At 43.2% G+C, this 21,219-nt stretch overlaps 1 protein-coding gene across 6 annotated transcripts in view; it reads right to left on the reverse strand.

Moving 5' to 3' along the window:
* The window catches only part of ACSL1 (acyl-CoA synthetase long chain family member 1), a 447,768-nt gene that overhangs the window by 61,804 nt on the left and 364,745 nt on the right, over positions 1-21,219 (reverse strand). For all 6 annotated transcript variants that reach the window (XM_069199542.1, XM_069199561.1, XM_069199552.1 and 3 more), the window contains exons 16-17: positions 18,784-18,872; positions 16,925-17,041 (exon numbers count right to left, since the gene is read on the reverse strand). In XM_069199542.1, coding sequence (XP_069055643.1) covers positions 16,925-17,041; positions 18,784-18,872 — 206 coding nt within the window. The remainder of the gene's footprint in view (positions 1-16,924; positions 17,042-18,783; positions 18,873-21,219) is intronic.

Raw genomic sequence — 21,219 nt, forward strand, 5'->3', positions numbered from 1 at the left:
CGACGCCCGCGGAATCAATCAACACCACCTACCGAGGCGCAAGGGTATTGCTCGAAGAAAAATCTCCAGATCCAGTCTGATGCCTGGAGGAAATTCTAAGGTAAGTAATCTGCAACTAGAAGTCTATCAGATGTGTGTTGTCAAGGGATCTGTCCTTTTCATCAAGCACAGGTACAAAGGTTGAAACAACCTGGCGGGCAAAATTTTCCTTCTAGCCAGCTGTGGTCCATTATTCAATTTTCTTTATCACCTTTCTAGTTCCTCGTTAAAACGGAGGAGAGACCAGGCTGATTCTATGACTTAATCAGGTAGTAAACTGCTTCAATGCTTTCCCCAGTGCATGGAAACAGGCAATATCAGTTGGGGACTCTGTATGAGGTGGTGTGGGTTCAGCTGATGCAGGTTCTATGTATTCATTAGCTTCCTGTGGAAACTGTAGGAGTTTTCACTAGTCTATATATATATATCGCTGTTGTCTGATCAGTCTGTGACAAAATTAGAAGTTCGTGGTGCCAGAGACAGAAGGTCCACAAAGAATTTGTTGAAGAATAAGGTTAAAGTAGCTTCGGAGTCTGTTGTGCAGCTGGCTGTGGTGGTTCCTGGTGAAACTTAAGTGGAATTGGTTGTGATGGACTATCTTGCCAAGCATATCTTGGAGTAAAACTTACTCTTGCATCATTCTATGAATATCGTCCAGTACGCAACCCATGCATTGGTGGTTACTGGTGATGAAATTCCTCTTAGTGTTCATCGTAAGGTGTGCAGTAATAGGGGTGACCGCGTCCCGAGTGAAACTCTTTCTCAGGATAATACCTCTGCCTCACCTTCCTGTCTGTAGTGCTAGTTGTCTTAATCTTGACAATTTACATACAGAAGTGGCTTCAAACTGGTAGCTGTTCCGAACAGGTCATCCTTCTGACTATCTCCCCCCTTCCCGGGTATCAAAAACGTCTGAAGGCAAATATTGTTGAAATTTACTGGATGAGGTGTCTTCAGGAGCTAAAACAAGCAACTATTTTCTTTTAATGCGGTCAACAAAGCAGTTAGACAGCGGGGTTGTCGAAGGTGGCTTTGTAGGATGGTGTTTCTTTGGATTACAGTGGGTGCACAGCTGACAAAGGTTTAGCTGTCTTACATAGATTTTACCATCAGTAAAAGTGTTGTAGGAGATGGAACTGCCAACGGGCGCTTTGTGGGGAAAGGGGTCGGGGAGGATGAAGTGGACAGTGGTAAAACTGTTCACAGGGTATGTAGTCAACGGCACCTTGAATGCCAACAGACTGGCAACATGTATCTGTTGAGTCAGTCATCAACAAAATCGATTTTTTTTTTTTTCTATATGCACCTTGAAAGGCTACTTTGTTAGCCTATGCTGCTTCTTGCTGAACTTTGTCCTATGGCAGTTTCTTAGAGGAGTGAATTTTAGTGCACCTTTAACTCATTTGAGGATGATGGCTCTGGATTACAATGGGTGTACAGCTGACTAAGGTTTTGCTGTCTTACACAGATTTTGACAGTGGAAGCATCTTCTGCCTAATGCAGTCATACAGAATCAAGGTTTATGCGCCACCCTTACCCCACCATATCGTCTGAGTTGTTGAACAGTGATATAGAAGAACGCATGCATTAGAGGAATCAGCACTGCAGGAAGCACAGGAAAAGTATTTCGAAGATATGACACCTAAATGAGATTGCACTGAGTCATCGGATAAGCCAAAAGAGGAAAATACTTTTTTGTTTGTTTTTTTACACTCAAAGTATGCAAAATGCAGTTGTGTGTGTAGACTAACATCTATTCTCCTAATCTCAGTTTGTGAGCAATCTCATTTTTTTGTTGAGTAATGTTTATGTTTTCAGAGAGGCAACTGTTTATCTTCTGCACATAAGGTCCACTACATGCATCACAAACCTTGCTGTGGTCATTTTGAAATAATTTAATTATGGAGTGTGGGATTAAAAAAAATGAAGTATTAATATGCCACGTCTACTTTTATCAAGGGACAAGTTTTTTTTATTTTTTTATTTTTATAAAGTAAGTGCACACACAGAGACCCAATGTAGGAAGTTGGCTCTATATATACTATTTCAAAGTAAGAAATAGTCTGCACAGAGTCCAAGGGTTCCCCTTAGAGGTAAAATAGTGGCAAAAATAGATAATTCTAATGCTCTATTTTGTGGTAGTGTGGTCGAGCAGTAGGTTTATCAGAGGGTTGTGTTAAGCATTTGTTGTACACACAGACAATAAATGAGGCACACACTCAAACAGTTACTCCAGGCCAATAGGTTTTTATATTGAAAAATATATTTTCTTAGTTTAGGTTCAAGATTTTTGGTACTTCACTTAGATACTTTAGGAACTTTGAATGAAAACAATATCATGTACAGTCTTTGTAAAAATGGCAATAAGCTATTTTCAAAGTGGACACTGCAAAAATCAACAGTTCCTGGGGGAGGTAAGTAAAGGTTAGATTAGGATTTAAGTAAAACACTTACAAGTCTCAGTCCTGGGGCATAGGCAGCCCACCGTTGGGGGTTCAAGGCAACCCCAAAATTACCACACCAACTGCTCAGGGCCGGTCAGGTGCAGAGGTAAAAGATGTGCCCAAAACACATAGGCACCTTTGGGGAACAGGGGTGGTCTGGTTCCAGACTGCCAGCAGGTAAGTACCTGCGTCCTCGGGGCAGACCAGGGGGGTTTTGTAGAGCACTGGGGGGGATACAAGTAGGCACACAAAACACACCCTCAGCGGCACAGGGGAGGCCGTGTGCAGTGTGCAAAGCAGGCGTTGGGTTTTCTATAGGTTTCAATGGAGGGACCCCGGGGTCACTCACAGTGCAGGCAGGCACAGGGGGGCTTCTCAGGACAGCCCCCACCTGGGCAAGGCAGAGGGTCGTCTGGGGGTCACTCCTGTGTCAAGTTTGGTTCCTTCAGGTCCTGGGGGCTGCGGGTGCAGTGTTGGTTCCAGGCGTCCGGTCCCTTGTTACAGGCAGTCGCGGTCAGGGGGAGCGTCTGGATTCTCTCTGCAGGCGTCGCTGTCGGGGCTCAGGGGGGTCGTCTCTAGTTACTCACGGGCTCGCAGTTGCCAGGGAGTCCTCCCTGAGGTGTTGGTTTTCTGCAGGTCGAGCCGGGGGTGTCGGGTGCAGAGTGTAGAGTCTCACACTTCCGGCAGGAAACGTGAAGTCTTTGGAAGTTGCTTCTTTCTTGCAAAGAAGTAGCTGGTTTTGAACAGGGCCACTGTTCACTGGAGTTTCTTGGTCCTGTAGTCCAGGGCAGTCCTCTGAGGCTTCAGAGGTCGCTGGTCCCTATCGGATGCGTCGCTGGAGCAGGTTTTCGAAGTTGAAGACAGGAAGGTAGGGCTGGGGCCAAAGCAGTTGCCGTCGTCTTCCTCCTCCTCCTCCTCCTCCTCTGCAGGCTTGTAGGTCATCAGTTCTTTCTTCAAGTTGCAGGAATCTGATTTCCTGGGATCTGGGGGGGCCTAAATACTGAATTTAGGGGGGGTGTTTAGGTCTGGGAGGGCAGTAGCCAATGGCTACTGTCCTTGAGGGTGGCTACACCCTCTTTGTGCCTCCTCCCTGTGGGGAGGGGGGGCACATCCCTAATCCTATTGGGGGAATCCTCCAAACTCAAGATGGAGGACTTCTCAAGGCAGGGGTCACCTCAGCTCAGGACACCTTGGGGACTATCCTGACTGGTGGGTGACTCTTCCTTGTTTTTCTCATTATCTCCTCCAGCCTTGCCGCCAGAAGTGGGGGTATTGGCCGGAGGGGCGGGCATCTCCACTAGCTGGGAGGCCCTTGGGTGCTGTAACAAAAGGGGTGAGCCTTTGAGGCTCACCGCCAGGTGTTTACAGTTCCTGCATGGGGACGTGAGAAGCACCTCCACCCAGTACAGGCTTTGTTCCTGGCCACAGAGTGACAAAGGCACTCTCCCCATGTGGCCAGCAACATGTCTGGTGTGTGGCAGGCTGGCAGAAACTGGTCAGCCTACACTAGAATTCGGGTAGGTATTCAGGGGGCATCTCTAAGATGCCCTCTGGGTGTATGTTACAATAAATTGCACACTGGCATCAGTGTGCATTTATTGTGCTAAGAAGTTTGATACAAACTTCCCAGTGTAGCCATTATGGAACTGTGGAGTTCGTGTTCGACAAACTCCCGGACCATATACTCTTATGGCTACCCTGCACTTACAATGACTAATGTTTTGCTTAGACACTGTAGGGGCATAGTGCTCATGCACATATGCCCTCACCTGTGGTATAGTGCACCCTGCCTTAGGGCTATAAGGCCTGCTAGAGGGGTGACTTACCTATGCCAGAGGCAGTGTAAGGTTGACATGGCACTCTGAGGGGAGTGCCATGTCAATTTAGTCATTTCCTCCCCACCAGCACACACAAGCTGTGAGGCAGTGTGCATGTGCTGAGTGAGAGGTCCCCAAGGTGGCCTAAGACATGCTGCAGCCCTTGGAGACCTTCCCTGGCATCAGGGCCCTTGGTACCAGTTACAAGGGACTTACCTGAGCCCAGGGTTGTGCCAATTGTGGAGACAAAGGTACAGTTTAGGGAAAGAACACTGGTGCTGGGGCCTGGTTAGCAGGGTCCCAGCACACTTTCAAATCATAACTTAGCATCAGCAAAGGCAAAACGTTAGGGGGGCAACCATTGCAAGGACGCATTTCCTTACACCCAATCAATGGTAGGGCTTCCATATCAATTATTTTCACATAGAATTATTGTGTTTCCCTTTTGCTCATGCCATTAAAGTCCTAAAAGAATTTTTCACTGGAGAATGCCAGCAACAGCAACTCCTATCTCCTCGTGATGAATCAACATTATCCCAATCTTGAAAAGCACAACCCTCATCCCCACTAAATGGGGTGAAACAATGTAGGGTACAGCAAAGAGGTGTGAAGTTTTTGTGAAATAGAAAAGTAAAGGAAGGGTTAGCTTCTTCCAGCAAAAGTCTATAATCAAAGCTTTTTCTTTTTATTGGTTTAGCCATGTCTGCATGTCTGTAGGGGATGTTATTCAGTTTCACCCAACATGATTTTTTTTCTTTCCGTTGTTCCAGTCCTGGGCGTGTGTTTCCCATCTCTGAAATGGTCAATTAAGAAGGTTGTCCCCCAACTTTGAGGGAGGTATTTTAATCAAGGAAGAACTATTTTCAAGGAGGAACTACTCTCAATGAAGAAAGGGCCCAAGAAGCAAAAGGGGGCCTCAGCCACTAAGCAGTCCGCCTATTTGGTAGCTGATAGGCGACAGATGGAAAGATAGGCAGGTAATTGAGGGGGATGGATAGAATAGTGCATATTTGGTTGCTGCAGTAGGTTGAAATATAGAAGAGCAAATTCAGTGCACCAGTTAATATAAGTGATCTCTCAAAAATGCTCTGGTGAACAGTAGTTGAATTTTCAGTGAAGCTAAGGGTGGACTATGGCTTTCCTGCATGAAAGAACCACAGTTGTCTTTCAAAGCAGTCCAAGAGAGGCTCAATGTCACTTACCCAGTGTACAACTGTTCGTGGCATGAGACGCTGCAGATTCACGTACTGTGCACTATCCTGCCATCTATTCTTGGGCTCGGAGTGTTACAAGTTGTTTTCCTTCGAAGAAGTATTTTCGAGTCACGAGACCGAGGGACTCCTCCTTTTCGGCTCCATTGCGCATGCGCGTCAATTCCATCTTAGATTGTTTTTCCCGCAGAGGGTGAGGTAGGAGTTGTGTATATAGTAAAGGTGCCCATGCAATGGAGTAAGTATGTATGTACATAATGTGAATAAAAGTGATATATATTTACAAATGTACAAAGTATCAACCTATAATGTACAATTTTCATCAACTTATAACGGCTACAGGCTCCCGGGGAGGCGGGAGGGCGCATGTGAATCTGCAGCGTCTCATGCCACGAACAGATGTACACTGGGTGAGTGACATTTTCCGTTCGATGGCATGTGTAGCTGCAGATACACATGCTGTGCATAGACTAGTAAGCAGTTATCTCCCCAAAAGCGGTGGCTTAGCCTTTAGGAGTTGAAGTTGTTTGAAATAATGTTCATAATACTGCCTGTCCTACTGTGGCTTGTTGTGTTAACACATCTACACAGTAATGTTTTGTGAATGTATGAGGCGTAGACCATGTGGCTGCCTTACAGATTTCTGTCATAGGTATATTTCCTAGAAAGGCCATTGTGGCGCCTTTCTTTCTAGTTGAGTGCGCCTTTGGCGTAATAGGCAGATCTCTCTTTGCTTTAACATAGCAGGTTTGAATACATTTCACTATCCATCTGGCAATGCCTTGTTTGGATATTGGATTTCCTGCATGAGGTTTTTGGAAGGCTACAAACAATTGTTTTGTTTTGCAAAATTGTTTTGTTCTATCAATGTAATACATTAGTGCTCTTTTAATGTCTAATGTATGTAAGGCTCTTTTCGGCTACTGAGTCTGGTTGTGGAAAAAAGACTGGGAGTTCCACTGTTTGGTTTAGGTGGAACAGTGATATAACTTTTGGTAAGAATTTGCTATTTGTGCGGAGAACCACTTTGTTTGTGTGTTTGTATAAAGGGTTCTTGTATAGTGAATGCTTGTATTTCACTTACTCTTCTAAGAGATGTGATAGCTATTAGAAAGGCTACTTTCCAGGTTAAGTATTGCATCTCACAAGAGTGCATGGGTTCAAATGGTGGACCCCCATGAGTCATGTTAATACAATATTGAGGTTCCATGAGGGAACTGGTGGTGTTCTCGGGGGTATGATTCTTTTTAGACCCTCCATAAATGCTTTGATGACTGGGATTCTAAAGAGTGATGTTGAATGTGTAATCTGCAGATAGGCAGATGTTGCTGTGAGATGTATTTTAATGGAAGAAAAAGCTAGATTAGATTTTTGTAAGTGTAATAAGTAGCTTACAATGTTTTTTGCGGAAGCATGTAGTGGTTGAATTTGATTATTATGGCAGTAATAAACAAGTCTTTTCCATTTATTTGCGTAACAATGTCTTGTAGTAGGTTTTCTAGCTTGTTTAATGACCTCCATACATTCTTGTGTAAGGTCTAAATGTCCAAATTCTAAGACTTCAGGAGCCAGATTGCTAGATTGAGCGATGCTGGATTCGAGTGTCTGATCGGTTTGTGTTGAGTTAACAGATCTGGTCTGTTTGGTAGTTTGATATGAGGTACTACTGACAGATCCAGTAGTGTTGTGTACCATGATTGGCGAGCCCAGGTTGGTGCTATTAGTATTAGTTTGAGTTTGTTTTGACTCAATTTGTTTACCAGATACGGAAGGAGTGGGAGAGGGGGAAAAGCGTAAGCAAATATCCCTGACCAACTCATCCATAACGCACTGCCCTTGGAGTGAGAGTGTGAATACCTGGACGCGAAGTTTTGGCATTTTGTGTTTTCTTTTGTTGTGAATAGGTCTATTTGTGGTGTTCCCCAGCTTCGAAAGTAAGTTTGTAGTATCTGGGGATGAATTTCCCATTTGTGTGTTTGTTGGTGATCTCGACTGAGATTGACGGCTAACTGGTTTTGAATTCCTGGGATGTACTGTGCTAATAGGCGAATGTGATTGTGAATCACCCAATGCCAAATCTTTTTTGCTAAGAGACAGTTGTGATTAGTGTGTCCCTCCTGGTTTGTTGAGGTAATACATTGTTGTCATGTTGTCTGTTTTGATAAGAATATGTTTGTGGGCTATTAGCGGTTGAAATGCATTCAATGCTAGAAACACCGCTAACAGCTCTAAATGGTTTATATGAAGTTGCCTTTGTTGAGCGTCCCATTGTCCCTGTATACTGTGCTGGTTGAGGTGTGCTCCCCACCTTATCATGGAAGCATCTGTTGTGATCACGTATTGAGGCACAGGGTCTTGGAATGGCCGCCCTTGGTTTAAATTTATAGGATTCCACCATTGAAGCGAGTAGTGTGTTTGGCGGTCTATCAACACTAGATCTTGAAGTTGACCCTGTGCTTGTGTCCATTGTGTTGCTAGGCACTGTTGTAAGGGCATGTGTAGTCTTGCGTTTGGGACAATGGCTATGCATGAAGACATCATGCCTAGAAGTTTAATTACAAACCTCACTTGATAATGTTGGTTTGGGAGCATGTGTAGTATTACATTTTGGAAGGCTTGTACCCTTTGTGGACTTGGAGTGGCAATCCCTTTTTGTGTGTTGATTGTTGCTCCTAACTACTGTTGTATTTGACACGGTTGTAGATGTGATTTTTGGTAGTTTATAGAGAACCCTAGTTTGTGAAGGGTTTCTATGACGTATTTTGTGTGTAGAAGGTTTTTATTAACCAATCGTCTAAGTAAGGGAATACGTGCATGTGCTGTCTCCTGATATGAGCAGCTACTACTGCAAGGCATTTTGTGAATACCCTTGGTGCAGTTATCCCGAACAATAACACTTTTAATTGGTAATGCATGCCTTGGATTACAAACCTCAAGTATTTCCTGTGGGAAGGATGTATGGGTATGTGGAAGTAAGCATCCTTGAGGTCTAATGTTGACATGACGTCCTGTTTGAGCAAGGGAATCACGTCTTGAAGTGTCACCATATGAAAATGCTCTGATTTGATGTAAAGATGTAGTGTTCTGTGGTTTAATATGGGTCTCAGTGTTTTGTCCTTTTTAGGAATTAGGAAATACAGGGAGTAAACACCTGTTCCTTTTTGATGGTTGGGTACTAGCTCTATTGCTTGTTTTTGTAACAATGCTTGGACTTCTAGTTGTAACAGATCTAAGTGTTGTTTGGACATGTGTGCTCCTAGAGGCACATTTGGTGGCAAATGTAGGAATTCTATGCAATAACCATGTTGGATAATGGCTAGGACCCACGCGTCCGTAGTTATGTGTTCCTAATTTTGGTAATCATCTGTGAGCCTCCCTCCCACTGGTGTTGTGTGGTGGGGGTTTGTAACGCTGGAGTCACTGTTTATTTTGTGGGATTTTGGGGCTTTGGAATTTCCCTCTTGTTTTAGGGAATTGTCCAACCCTATAGTGTCCCTGAAAACCTACTCTCTGATATTGGCCATGGTATGTGGGTCTGGCTTGTGAGGTGGAAGGCTCTGTGGTCTGGGCACAAAACCCCCCTCTAAAGTGCGGCTTCCTAAGAGTGCCTCTGCTCTGTGGGGAGTAGAGCGTGCCCATGGCTTTGGCCGGATCAGTGTCTTTCTTCAGTTTGTCTCTTGCTGTATCCACCTCCGGCCCAAACAATTGTTGTCCGTTGAAAGGCATATTCAGCACAGCCTCCTGGATTTCTGGCTTAAATCCAGAGGTGCGTAGCCACGCGTGTCTCCGAATGGTTACCGCCGTGTCTGCCGAGTCCATAACCGACCTTATTTGGTTGTTGGAGATAGTTTGTCCCTCCTCAACAACCTGTTGGGCACGTTTCTGGAACCCTTTGGGAAGGTGTTGAATGAAATGTTGCATTTCGTCCCAATGTGCCCTGTCGTATCTTGCCAGTAGAGCTTGCGAATTGGCAATTCGCCATTGATTGGCTGCCTGTGCTGCCACCCTTTTGCCTGCTGCATCGAATTTCCGACTGTCGGGTGGTGGTGCGTCTCCAGAAGTTTGTGAATTTGCCCTTTTCCGGGCTGCTCCTACTACCACTGAATCAGGAGTTAACTGCTGTGTAATGTACACAGGGTCCGAAGGGGGAGGTTTATATTCCTTCTCCACCCTAGGTGTGATGGCTCAGGTCTTGAAACACCTGTTTGGCGTGTTTTAACATGCCTGGTAACATTGGCAAACTTTGGTATTGGCTGTGCGTTGATGACAGGGTATTGAACAAGAAGTCAACTTCTATGGGCTCTGCATGCAATGCTACGTTATGGAAAGTAGCTGCCCTGGAAACCACCTGCATGTAAGCAGTACTGTCCTCTCGTGGTGATGGCCTTGCCTGGTAGCAATCCGGACTATTATCTGAGACTGGTGCATCATACAGATCCCATGCATCCGGGTCATCTTGGCTCATCCCGGTGTGCGTTGGTGACTGCATCATTGGGGGTGTTGCTACTGGGGACAGATATGGCGAGTGCAGTGGCGATGGCTGTGGAGAAAACTGTGGTGGTGTTCTTTCTTTAGCCACTTTTCATTTGGCTGCATTTCCACCTCATGGAATGAGAGCTTCCGCTTCATCTTAATTGGAGGAAGAGTTCTGATTTTCCCCCCCGTGTCTTTTTGTATATGGAGCCTCCTCTGGGTATGGTCTGGCTCTCCCATGCCCAGTTCTTGTTCAAACCTGTGGCCTTGTAATTGTGAGGAAAGGCCCTGTTCGTCTGTATAGGAGCTCTGTTTCGGCTCCGAGGCTGCGTGTTTCGGCACCATAACCTTTTCGGCAGTCTTTTTCGGCTCCGAAGAAACCTTTTTGGATTTCAGGGTGCCAATCTCTCGGTGCTGAGTCTGGTCGGAGCCAGTATCTCGGTGCCGAGTCTGTTCGGAGCCAGTATCTCGACCGGAGTCTGATGTCTTTGGCTGCTGTGAGGCCTTTTTCGGTGCCGATGTTTGGTCACCGTGCTTTCGGGTAAAGCCATGGCCTGTTGGCGGTGGCGTCCCCTGGGCCTTTATGATTTTCAAGTGAGTTTTGGCCGGGGCTGGTTTACTCTTAGGCTCATCCGAGTCTGGAATGGAGAATGTCTCCTCTTCTTCAACGTCTGGGTGTCCGGCCGGTCTCTACGCCATTTGAAGTCTTCGAGCTCTACGATCCCGCAGTGTCTTCTTGGACCGCAATGCCAGACAGGCCTTGCACGTATCCTCTTTGTGTTTGGGGGACAAACACAGATTACAGACCAAGTGTTGGTCTTTATAAGGATACTTAGTGTGGCATTTGGGGCAGAAGCGGAATGGGGTCCGTTCCATGAGCCTTGAAGACTCACTCGGTCGGGCCGACCAGGCCCCGCCGAGGAGTGGATCCCCGAAGGGCTGCCGAAGCTCTTTTCTTCGGTGTCGATGTGCTATCACTAACCCGGTACCGAGCGCAAATACTGTCGAATTTTCCGATTGCTAACTAACTTTTCCGAACCGAAACACGGAGCGAAGAGGAACCCGTCTGAACCCGATGGCGGATAAAAAAAACAATCTAAGATGGAGTCGACGCCCATGCGCAATGGAGCCAAAAGGGAGGAGTTCCTCGGTCTCGTGACTCGAAAATACTTCTTCTAAGAAAAAGAACTTGTAACACTTCAAGCCACACACACACACACACACACACACACACACACACACACACACACAGAGGTACCCCCAAATGAATCACTTGAGGTACAGATTAAGAATATGTACAGTGTTTGTGCACTACTCCACTGGCACTGGGCACATCCTTTCACGGAGAAAGATGGGCCGCAAGCCAAATTCCTTCCAAGTTAATTATTTTTGTCAAGTCAAGTAGGCCACCTAAGAGCCAATCAAGTCCAGTTGTTTGGTCTGCTTTCTGTGTTTCGGAATTCTAAAAGTGAGGCCTACATTAAATATGGGGCTTCCCACGCCATGGTCGAGGATAGAGGGACAACCCATCTTCAGAGCTATTTAAGTGGCAGGTAACTGGGTCCCTTATCTGGAAAAGCAAGTGTAGGTGTGTTATATTTACCGACATACAGTAGTGTCAGTGTCCTCGCGATCCCGCTGAGAACACTGTGTTCCGAAGGTTCTCGGGATCGCGAGGAGACGGATGTTCGGAATCGGTTGGGGGAAAGCTTTATGGAGTGTGTGGCCTGTTTTTGGTTGATGGCATCTGGACCGGAATAAATCTTAATTTACTCCCTTCATATTGATTTTGCATCATTATAACACTGGCGACGAGAGCCTGGAGGGGACAGGCGTTACCATCAACCTCTCACGAACCCACGAATATGACTGTTTAGTCACGCCAGTTGACTGCTGAGCGTCGTTGTCAACAGGCCAAACATTCCTGATCTTCGTGACTGAGACTGTTTTAATTGGGACAGTGAAACTGCTGATATTTCTGGAGGCGCTGCGATACTCGACACAGTGTTCAGGTGGGCTGCTTTTCATGTGTGCAATGCGACTTGCAGGAGTTTGACTTGTCTGTGAACACTGATACATTTTTGGTGTTATTTGGCAGCCATTTTAGGTGTATTATTTTTCGTCAAACCACTTGATTAGTTTATTGCATTTTTCAGCTGTAAAGCAATTAAGCTCCTTGCACCAATTCATGAACTAGTTGGAACTGTCGATTTTTACAAGTATTATTATTGTCACAATGCCAAATACTACAATGTCACAGCCTCCTGCATTTTTATCGGACAAAGGTGACCCAATCTTGCCATGGAAACGCTGGAAAAATCTATTTGATTCCTATTTAATAGCGATTGGAGGTGAAAAGTTTTCCCCTTTAAGGAAACAAAGTGTACTTCTGCACAATTTAGGAGTGGAAGGCAGGAATATATATGACAGTTTGGAAATATTGCAGTTTGGTGGAGCTGAAGGTGAACCAAGAGATGTGTACGAGATGTCAACAAAAATGTTAGCACTACACTTTGAATCCAAGCTAAATATAGTCCTTGAAAGACATAAGTTCTTTGCCAGAACTCAAGGGAAAACAGAAAGTGTGGGAAATTTTGTTGCTTCCCTGCGAACCTTAGCGCGTACATGTGATTTTGGTGACCTAACTGACTCTCTTATCAGAGATCAGCTAGTGCGTTGTACCAACAATAGACGTGTACAAGAAAAGTTGTTAACAAAAAACCCTGATCTGAGAGAGGCGATTGCAATAGTGGAAGGAATGGAAAGCACCAGCAACTGGATTAAAGAAATGCACGATCCTGGAACACACTCGGTCTCTGAATCTGATACTATAAAAGTGACTAGTGATCATGATGAAGTGTTAAGAGTCAGTTTTGACAACAAAAAAAGGAAAGAAAATAAAGAAATGCGATGTTACCGTTGTGGCAACTCAGGACATACTGCTAACAGTTCAAATTGTTATGCTAAGAATTCTGTTTGTAGAAAGTGTGGAAAGAGGGGCCACTATGCAAGGGTTTGCAAAGCTGAAAAACAGTTGAATGTAGATTCTATTACTGACGATATGGGCAAAATGGTGTTCTGCGTGAAGTCTGGAGATGATTGTGTTGTAAACAATGTAGGAGCTGTGGATGAGGGACCCATAGTTATGCCGGAATGTGCTGTTAGAATAGATGACAAAGTTGTTAAGGTGCTGGCAGACTCAGGATCTCCATACACCATGGTAGGTGACAAGAATTGGCACACAATATTTGGCAATGAATATGGTCCTTTAGAAGAACCTGATATTAGTCCGGTGAGTTATGGTGGCACCAAGATTGACATAATAGGTTACAAGGTTATGACAATTCAATTTCAAGATAAAAGGACTGTAGGAAAGGTTTATGTAGCCAAAAGGGGTGACAATTTGTTGGGTTGGCGACATCAGCGGGATATGGGTATTAAGTTAGATCCTAACGCTGCATGTCAAGTCTTGGTGGTGAATGATCAAGATACCAATTGTGATATTTTTGAAGAATTTCCTTCTGTGTTTAGTGATAGGCTGGGGTGTCTTAATGGTTTTGAACACAAGATAATTCTCAAGAGTAATGCAACTCCTTCGGTACAGAAAGTAAGAAAAGTCCCAAGATTAATGTTAGAACCTCTCAAGAAAGAACTTACAAGATTGTTGGATTTGGGCGTAATTGAAGAAATTGAATCTTCTGAATGGTTAGCCCCAGTAGTTTTGGCACCGAAGGAAGGTGGGAAACAGATTCACGTGTGTGGACCTCAGGGAGCTCAACAAACATTTGGGTGGATCGTCAACCTTTGCCGAACATTTCGGAAGAATTATCAGGGTTGAATGGCTCAAAGTTTTTCAGTGTTCTTGACCTATCATCGGCTTACCACCAAATTGTCCTCCATCCTGATTCTAGACATTTGACTTCTTTTGTGACGCCGTTGGGGGCGTACCAATTCTTGAGGATGCCATTTGGGCTAGCCTCCGCTGCCGCTTGTTTTCAACGAATTATGAAAAAAGTTCTAGAAAGTGTAACTGGCATTCTATTTTTCCAGGATGATATCTTGGTACATGGAAGAACGCTAGGTGAACATGACAATATTTTAAGAAGAGTTTTAGGGAAACTGGCTTCATCTGGTTTAACTGTAAAGATGCAAAAGTGTAAGTTAAGGGTCACTTCTGTTTCTTATTTGGGTCATACCATTTCAGGTGAAGGCATAAAGCCCAAACTGGAGCTAGTCAATTCCATTATCCTAGCTCCTGAACCAAAGAATAAAGATAGTGTACGATCGTTCCTGGGTTTGGCGGAGTATTACTCCAAATTTATTATGAATTTTTCTAGTATAGTTCAACCTTTGAGGTCTCTTCTTAAAAAAGGTACTGAATTCAATTGGTCTGAAGAGTGTAAAGTGTCTTTTGAATTGGTGAAAAACAGTATTGGCAAGATGCCGACTTTAGGGCATTTTAACAGTTTTGCTAAAACCATTTTGTATACTGATGCAAGCATTAATGGATTGGGGGCTGTATTAACTCAGAAGGTGGAGGGAGAAGAAAAGGCTATTGCTTTTGCATCCCGTTCTCTTAAGGATGCAGAACAGAATTATTCGGTCATTGAGAGGGAAGCTCTTGCTTGTTCTTGGGCAATCAAGCATTATAAGTTTTATTTATGGGGTTTGCCTTTTGTAGTGAGAACTGACCATAAGGGGTCTCTAGGGTGGCATAAGACATGCTGCAGCCCTTAGAGACCTTTCTTGGCATCAGGGCCCTTGGTACTAGAAGTACCAGTTACAAGGGACTTATCTGAATGCCAGGGTGTGCCAATTGTGGATACAATGGTACATTTTAGGTGAAGGAACACTGGTGCTGGGGCCTGGTTAGCAGGGTCCCAGCACACTTCTCAGTCAAGTCAGCATCAGTATCAGGCAAAAAGTGGGGGGTAACTGCAACAGGGAGCCATTTCTTTACAGTGGAGATGAAAGGTTGGATGATGTCGGAGTAATAAATTGGGTGAGAGAAAAAGCTATATCTGGAGAGGTATGGAAGAGTGCGAGAGAAGAAGATCTTTCCAGGAAGAAACTTGTTGAATTTATTGTGAAGGGGTGGCCAGAATTTAAAGATATTCCTGATGACTTGAAAGGGTTTTGGAATGTACGAGATGAACTTTGTTGTAATGATGAAGAATTGTTTAGAGGGAGTAAAACTATTCCTCCTATGGGTGTAAGGGATAAGATTGTCAATTTAGCCCATGAAGGCCACATGGGTAGAAATTTGACTAAATGTAGGCTTAGAGAAATGTATTGGTGGCCAGGTCTAGACCGAGATGTTGAGGCTGTAGTTAAAGACTGTGTATCCTGTGCACACAGTGATAAATGCAAGTCTGTAGTCAAAACTCCACTTTCCCCTGTTAATGTACCAGAAAGACCTTGGATGAAGTTGGGGCTTGACTTCATGGGTCCATTTCACTTATTACCTGCAAATGAACGTTATGTGATGCTTCTGGTAGACTATACCTCAAAGTGGGTGGTAACAAAGTGTGTAGGCACTCTAGACACTATTACTGTGATTGAATTTCTTAAAGAGGAGTTCTCGCGTGAAGGAGTGCCCAGTCAATTAGTGACAGATAATGGAGTGCAATTGACTTCTCAAGAAATGCAAGATTTCCTGAAGTCGTTGGCTATAGTACATCTGAGAACAGCTCTGTACTTACCTCAAGCTAATGGTCTTGCTGAAAGGATGAACAGAATGGTGAAATATTGTGTTCAAGAGGCTGTTCGGACTAGAATGCCTCTTCATGATTTGCTAAGAGAAATGTGGTGGGCACATCGCAACACCCCTAACATGGTCACTTCAATTTCTCCTTTTGTGTATTTAAGAGGAAGAGTGGGTTGTACTAAAATGAATCCTGCATGGATGGATGGAATGTTGCGACAGTCAGATCAGCTAGGTGAGAAGTTGAATAAGGGTCCTGAATTGAGAAGGTCTTATCAGCAAAGGTATAAAAATAGATATGATATCAAACATAATGCAGCTGAAGTCAAATGGAAAGTAGGTGACAGGGTATTAGTGAAGAAACCTGGTTTTGGGAAGAAAGGGATGTCAGGATTCATGGGTCCATTCTGCATCAAGGAAGTTAGGCGGAATGTTGTGATTTTAAACAATGGTGATGCATGGAGCATGTCCAGGATTGTAAAGTGGAGTAAACCATCTGGATCTCACAGTCAGGACTTGCAGAAATCTCATGTGCACAGTGGATCCAAGGACTTTCTAACTTCTGGTGAATCCAACGGTCTTATGCATCAAGACAACATGCCCGAAATTTCTACTGAGTTAAAAAGGAACCTCAGAGTTCATCGCAAGCCACGTTGGCTAAAGGATTTTGTGTCTTGAGACATATATTTGTTTTATATACTATGTTTTCATATTTTTCTGTACTTCTTTTCATTATTATCTCATAATTGTTCTGTATTCCTATTTAGTAGTTGTTAAGTAATTGTACTATTTAGTAGTTGTGTAAGTAAGGGGGATGTGTTATATTTACCGACATACAGTAGTGTCAGTGTCCTCGCGATCCCGCTGAGAACACTGTGTTCCGAAGGTTCTCGGGATCGCGAGGAGACGGATGTTCGGAATCGGTTGGGGGAAAGCTTTATGGAGTGTGTGGCCTGTTTTTGGTTGATGGCATCTGGACCGGAATAAATCTTAATTTACTCCCTTCATATTGATTTTGCATCATTATAACAAGGTGCAAAAAGATAAAGAAAAGAGAAGGAAATCGTGGGCTTCCCATGAAAGTGCAAAACACCTACATGAACAGGGATGCTCCCTTCTACATAGCTACATGTTCCTTGTCTCACATGAAAGAAGCACTTAAAACACCAAAGAGGCTTTTGCCACTGATCACTAAAGGAAGATAAACATTTATAAAGATACATGCACATTACATACGGGCAGCCATTTTCCAATATCTCCAGTGTGCAGCCAGCCATCCTTGCCCAAGGCCTCTGCAGTCTTCTCCGGGTCCTTTAGGTAGCCTTGAAATACATTAGGGCCTTTCACGCAAATCTGAAAGATTAATGCATATTCCTAATCAAAACTGATTATCAGACTCATTTTACTTAACTACCAACAGTGCAGAATATGTGTTTTACTATCACCACAGGATTAACTGTTACACTGTGTTTAGCCTATATAATTTCCACATTGTTTTCAGGGTTTACACTTAGCCTTCAAAACATGTTAAAAACATTTAAAATGAGTCTATGCTTCTAGGTTGTGTACCATCCACAGTACTGCCAAATCTTGATGAATCCTGATTTTAAGCACTGGTTAGTAGGGATTTGCAAGAATGCCTACTGGTGTACAAAGTTAAGACGCCCTTGAATACTATGCATGAGAAAACAGATTAAATATAATTTTTCAGGTATATCATTTCATAACCGGAATGTGTAACATTTTTCAAAAACTACAACTTATGGACTAGATTTCATTTTATGACTATGTACAGGCGATCAAATGAAAGTAATGCAAAACACAACTATAGAAGTAGGATTCAAAGGGAGTTGATGCACAAGCTGATGGAAGGACATTCATTGGATTTCCTGACATGCCATCGAACATAAATATTAGCAGTCAATTTAGTTATGTTTTAGATATGTTAATCTTATTTTTTTGGCTATATTCATAGAGCGAACTCCTTATCAGCACGCAGAAGGAAGGAAATTCACTGAGTGAAGAGCTACTCAGGTTTACTTTTACAACTGATTTGACAAGAAGTATATTTTTTCACAAATATATAAATATTATGAACGGAATTAACTAATTGATGAACTACTTTAAGTTTTTTACCCTTCGAGAACCCACTGTAAGGTTTCCCTACAATGTGTTGGCTCATAATAGCCTTTCCTTCAGTTTGTATATGCTTCTATTAATAATGCAAACGTATCCTCCATTTGATTTTGCGCAGTACATTTGCAGCAATAAGCATCCATGGCATAGCATTCCACTTGTGTGGCATTGATGGTTAAAGGCCCATGTCATTACCGCTCAAGGCACGTCTCAAAACAGTCTGCTCAAGTATCGTGAAAGCAGTGAAAAAAAAAACTACTAGAGTCTAATAGGTAAGATTCAGCAGTATATCATCTTTTTTCCAATTCGTGGGGGTTGACGGGAGTTGGGGGGTGGGTTTGAGAGTCTTAACTATAGACCAATCTACGCCTGTAGTAGGGTGCCACTTTACTTCTATTCGAGGGCCTCATGTGTGACCTTTGAGGCACCTGCTCTGGTGAGTGGCTTTGTGCTAGTTTATCTCAGATTTCAATCCATACCAGTATTCTTAATAGCCCTTTATATTCGTTATAGGCTGGATTGTATAGCCTCCCCCCCCCTCCCTTGGCTATATTAGTGTGGACTCCTATGTCTTCCAAGGCACCTAGGCTTTCATACCCAGGTGTTAAATGTCATTAAAATATTAAGACTCCCACTGGGAACATTACAACAAATTCATAGTTACATTAGTTTTGTGTTATTTGAGCATGCCTCAATCCTGCAGAGCACTGAATTAAATAAGGATGTGTTACCCCCCCCCCCCACCTCACTGTTTATTGTCCAGCATACCACCAGTTTGCACCGGAGTCCTTGAGAAGCTCTTGGGATTGCACTGTTTTTCAAAGCTAGCTGTATCTAGTCCAGTGGTAATCACTTCACTAATTTGCACCTCAGAAATGTTTACATTAAAGAGGATTTTGTTATTTAGCTCCGAAGTTCAAAATTTAAAGTTATTAGCAAGGTTATCAGCCTTAACTCACCTCACCCTCTCCTTTAGCAGCAAAATAGTTCATTTCATCCACATCAACAAGCTTAATATGATTGCAAGGCATTGGTACTCCAACATGACCTAAGAAAATAATATAGATTTCAGTTCTGAGAACCTAATTAAAAAAAAAAAATGCAGTGAATAAACATGTGCGAAAATAGGTTTTCTATCATGGAATGAAATAAAGAATACACTTTTCTGTTTTAATCCCACTCAATCGACATTCCTGTATTACACTTGGATTATGAAAATATTTTTTGTGGTTAAAGTCTTAAATGATTTAACAAATCAATAAAACATTACTTTTTAAACTACAATTTAGCGTTGACACGTCCCACATTTCGGTTTAGAGGTGCCATGCATCTGGATACAGAATACACAACCATTTCATAAAGCTCAGTCTATATTTGACTTATGTTCTCACTATTTTCCACAGTATTTCATTTTCTCCACGCAATAAAGGTGACATCACAAACCATACGCATCATTACAGGAGCACCCACAGATAGGTTCTGTCTTTAGTGAAAACTGTATTCAATACACAAATTGTTGGTCATATCCCAGTCATATACCACCAGCACCTACATGTCCTCGTTCGATGCAGAAAATGTGGGAGACTAAACTCCCTGGGAAGTGAAGGACCCAGCATTTTGTAAATCATCTTTCTCCATCCACAGCGGAACATGCCACGAACAGATGTACACAGTGACATTTTCCGTTTGATGGCATGTGTAGCTGCAGATACACATGCTGTGCATGGACTACAAAGCAGTTTGCCCTCCCGTAAATGAGCGGTGGTCAGCCTGTAGGAGTTGAAGTTGTTTGAAATAATGTTCTTAGTACCGCTTGGCCCACTCTGGCTTGTTGTCGTGATAAAACAGCTACACAGTAGTGTTTAGTGAAGGTATGTGGTGTTGACCAAGTGGCTGCTTTACATATTTCAGCCATTGGTATATTCCCTAAAAAGCCACTGTAGAACCTTTTTTACTTGTAGAATGTGCTTTAGGAGTAACAAAGTTGTCTTTCGGCTTTAATGTAGCATGTTTGGATGCATCGTACAATCCATCTTGCTAAACCTGGTTTTGATATGGGATTGCCTGTATGAGGTTTTTGGAAGGCTACAAATAGTTGTGTAGCCTTTCTGAATGGTTTAGTTCTGCCTATATAGTACATTAAAGCTCTTTTGATGTCTAATGTATGTAGAGGTCTTTCTGCCACAGAATCTGGATGTGGGAAGAAAACCTGCAGTTCTACTGTTTGATTTATATGAAATGGTGAAACGACCTTTGGAAGAAATTTTGGGTTTGTTCTTAGTACAACTTTATGCTTGTGTACTTGGAAGAACGGTTCAAGAGTAAAGGCTTGGATTTCATTTACTCTTCTTAAAGAATTAATTGCCACTAGGAAGGCAACCTTCCATGTCAAGAACTGCATTTGGCAGGAGTGCATGGGTTCAAACGGTGGTCCCATAAGTTGTGAAAGCACTATATTTAAGTTCCAAGAGGGGACTGGAGGTGTCCTGGGTGGAATGATGCGTTTTAAACCTCACATGAAAGCTTTCATGACGGGAACTAAGGACCTGTGCTGTATATTTTGTAAATATGCTGAAATTGCAGTAACATGAATTTTTATGGACGAGAATGCTAATTTTGATTTTTGTAAATGAAGTAAATAGCATACAATATCTTGTACTGATGCTGTAAGAGGGTCAATGTTTAGATTGACAGTAATATACAAATCATTTCCATTTGTTTGCATAGCACTAGTGTGTTTTCTTGCTTGTTTATTAACTTCCATACATTCTGATGGAGTTGTAAATATCCAAACTCTATGACCTCAGGAGCCAAATTGCTAGATTCAGTGTCTTGGGAGTTGGGTGCCTGATTGGTCCTTTGTTTTGTGTCAACAGATCTGGTCTGTCTGGGAGTTTGGAGTGTGGTACTACTGATAGGTCCAATAATGTGTACCACGGTTGACGTGCCCATGTTGGTGCTATGAGTATCATATTGAGTGAAGTTTGATACAACTTCGTGACTAGAAATAGAATGACGGGGGGGGAAGCGTAAGCAAATATCTCTGACCAATTGATCCATAAAGCATTGCCCTTGGATAAGGGATGTGGGTGCCTGGATGCGAAGGTTTGGTATTTTGTGCTTTCACTTGTGGCGAAGGTCGATGTTTGGTGTTCCCCACTGTTGAAAGTATTTTTTAAGTACTTGAGGATGAATCTCCCATTCGTGTGTTTGTTGGCGATTTCTGCTGAGGATATCCGCTAATTGATTGTCTATCCCTGGAAAGTATTGTGCTAACAGGTGAATTTGGTTGTGGACTGCCCATTTCCAAATTTTCTGGGCTAGAAGGGAGAGTTGGGATGAATGCGCCCCTCCCTGTTTGTTTAGGTAATACATGGTTGTCATGTTGTATGTTT

The sequence above is a fragment of the Pleurodeles waltl genome, chromosome 1_2 (genome assembly GCF_031143425.1).
Source record: "Pleurodeles waltl isolate 20211129_DDA chromosome 1_2, aPleWal1.hap1.20221129, whole genome shotgun sequence".
Classification (NCBI taxonomy): domain Eukaryota; kingdom Metazoa; phylum Chordata; class Amphibia; order Caudata; family Salamandridae; genus Pleurodeles; species Pleurodeles waltl.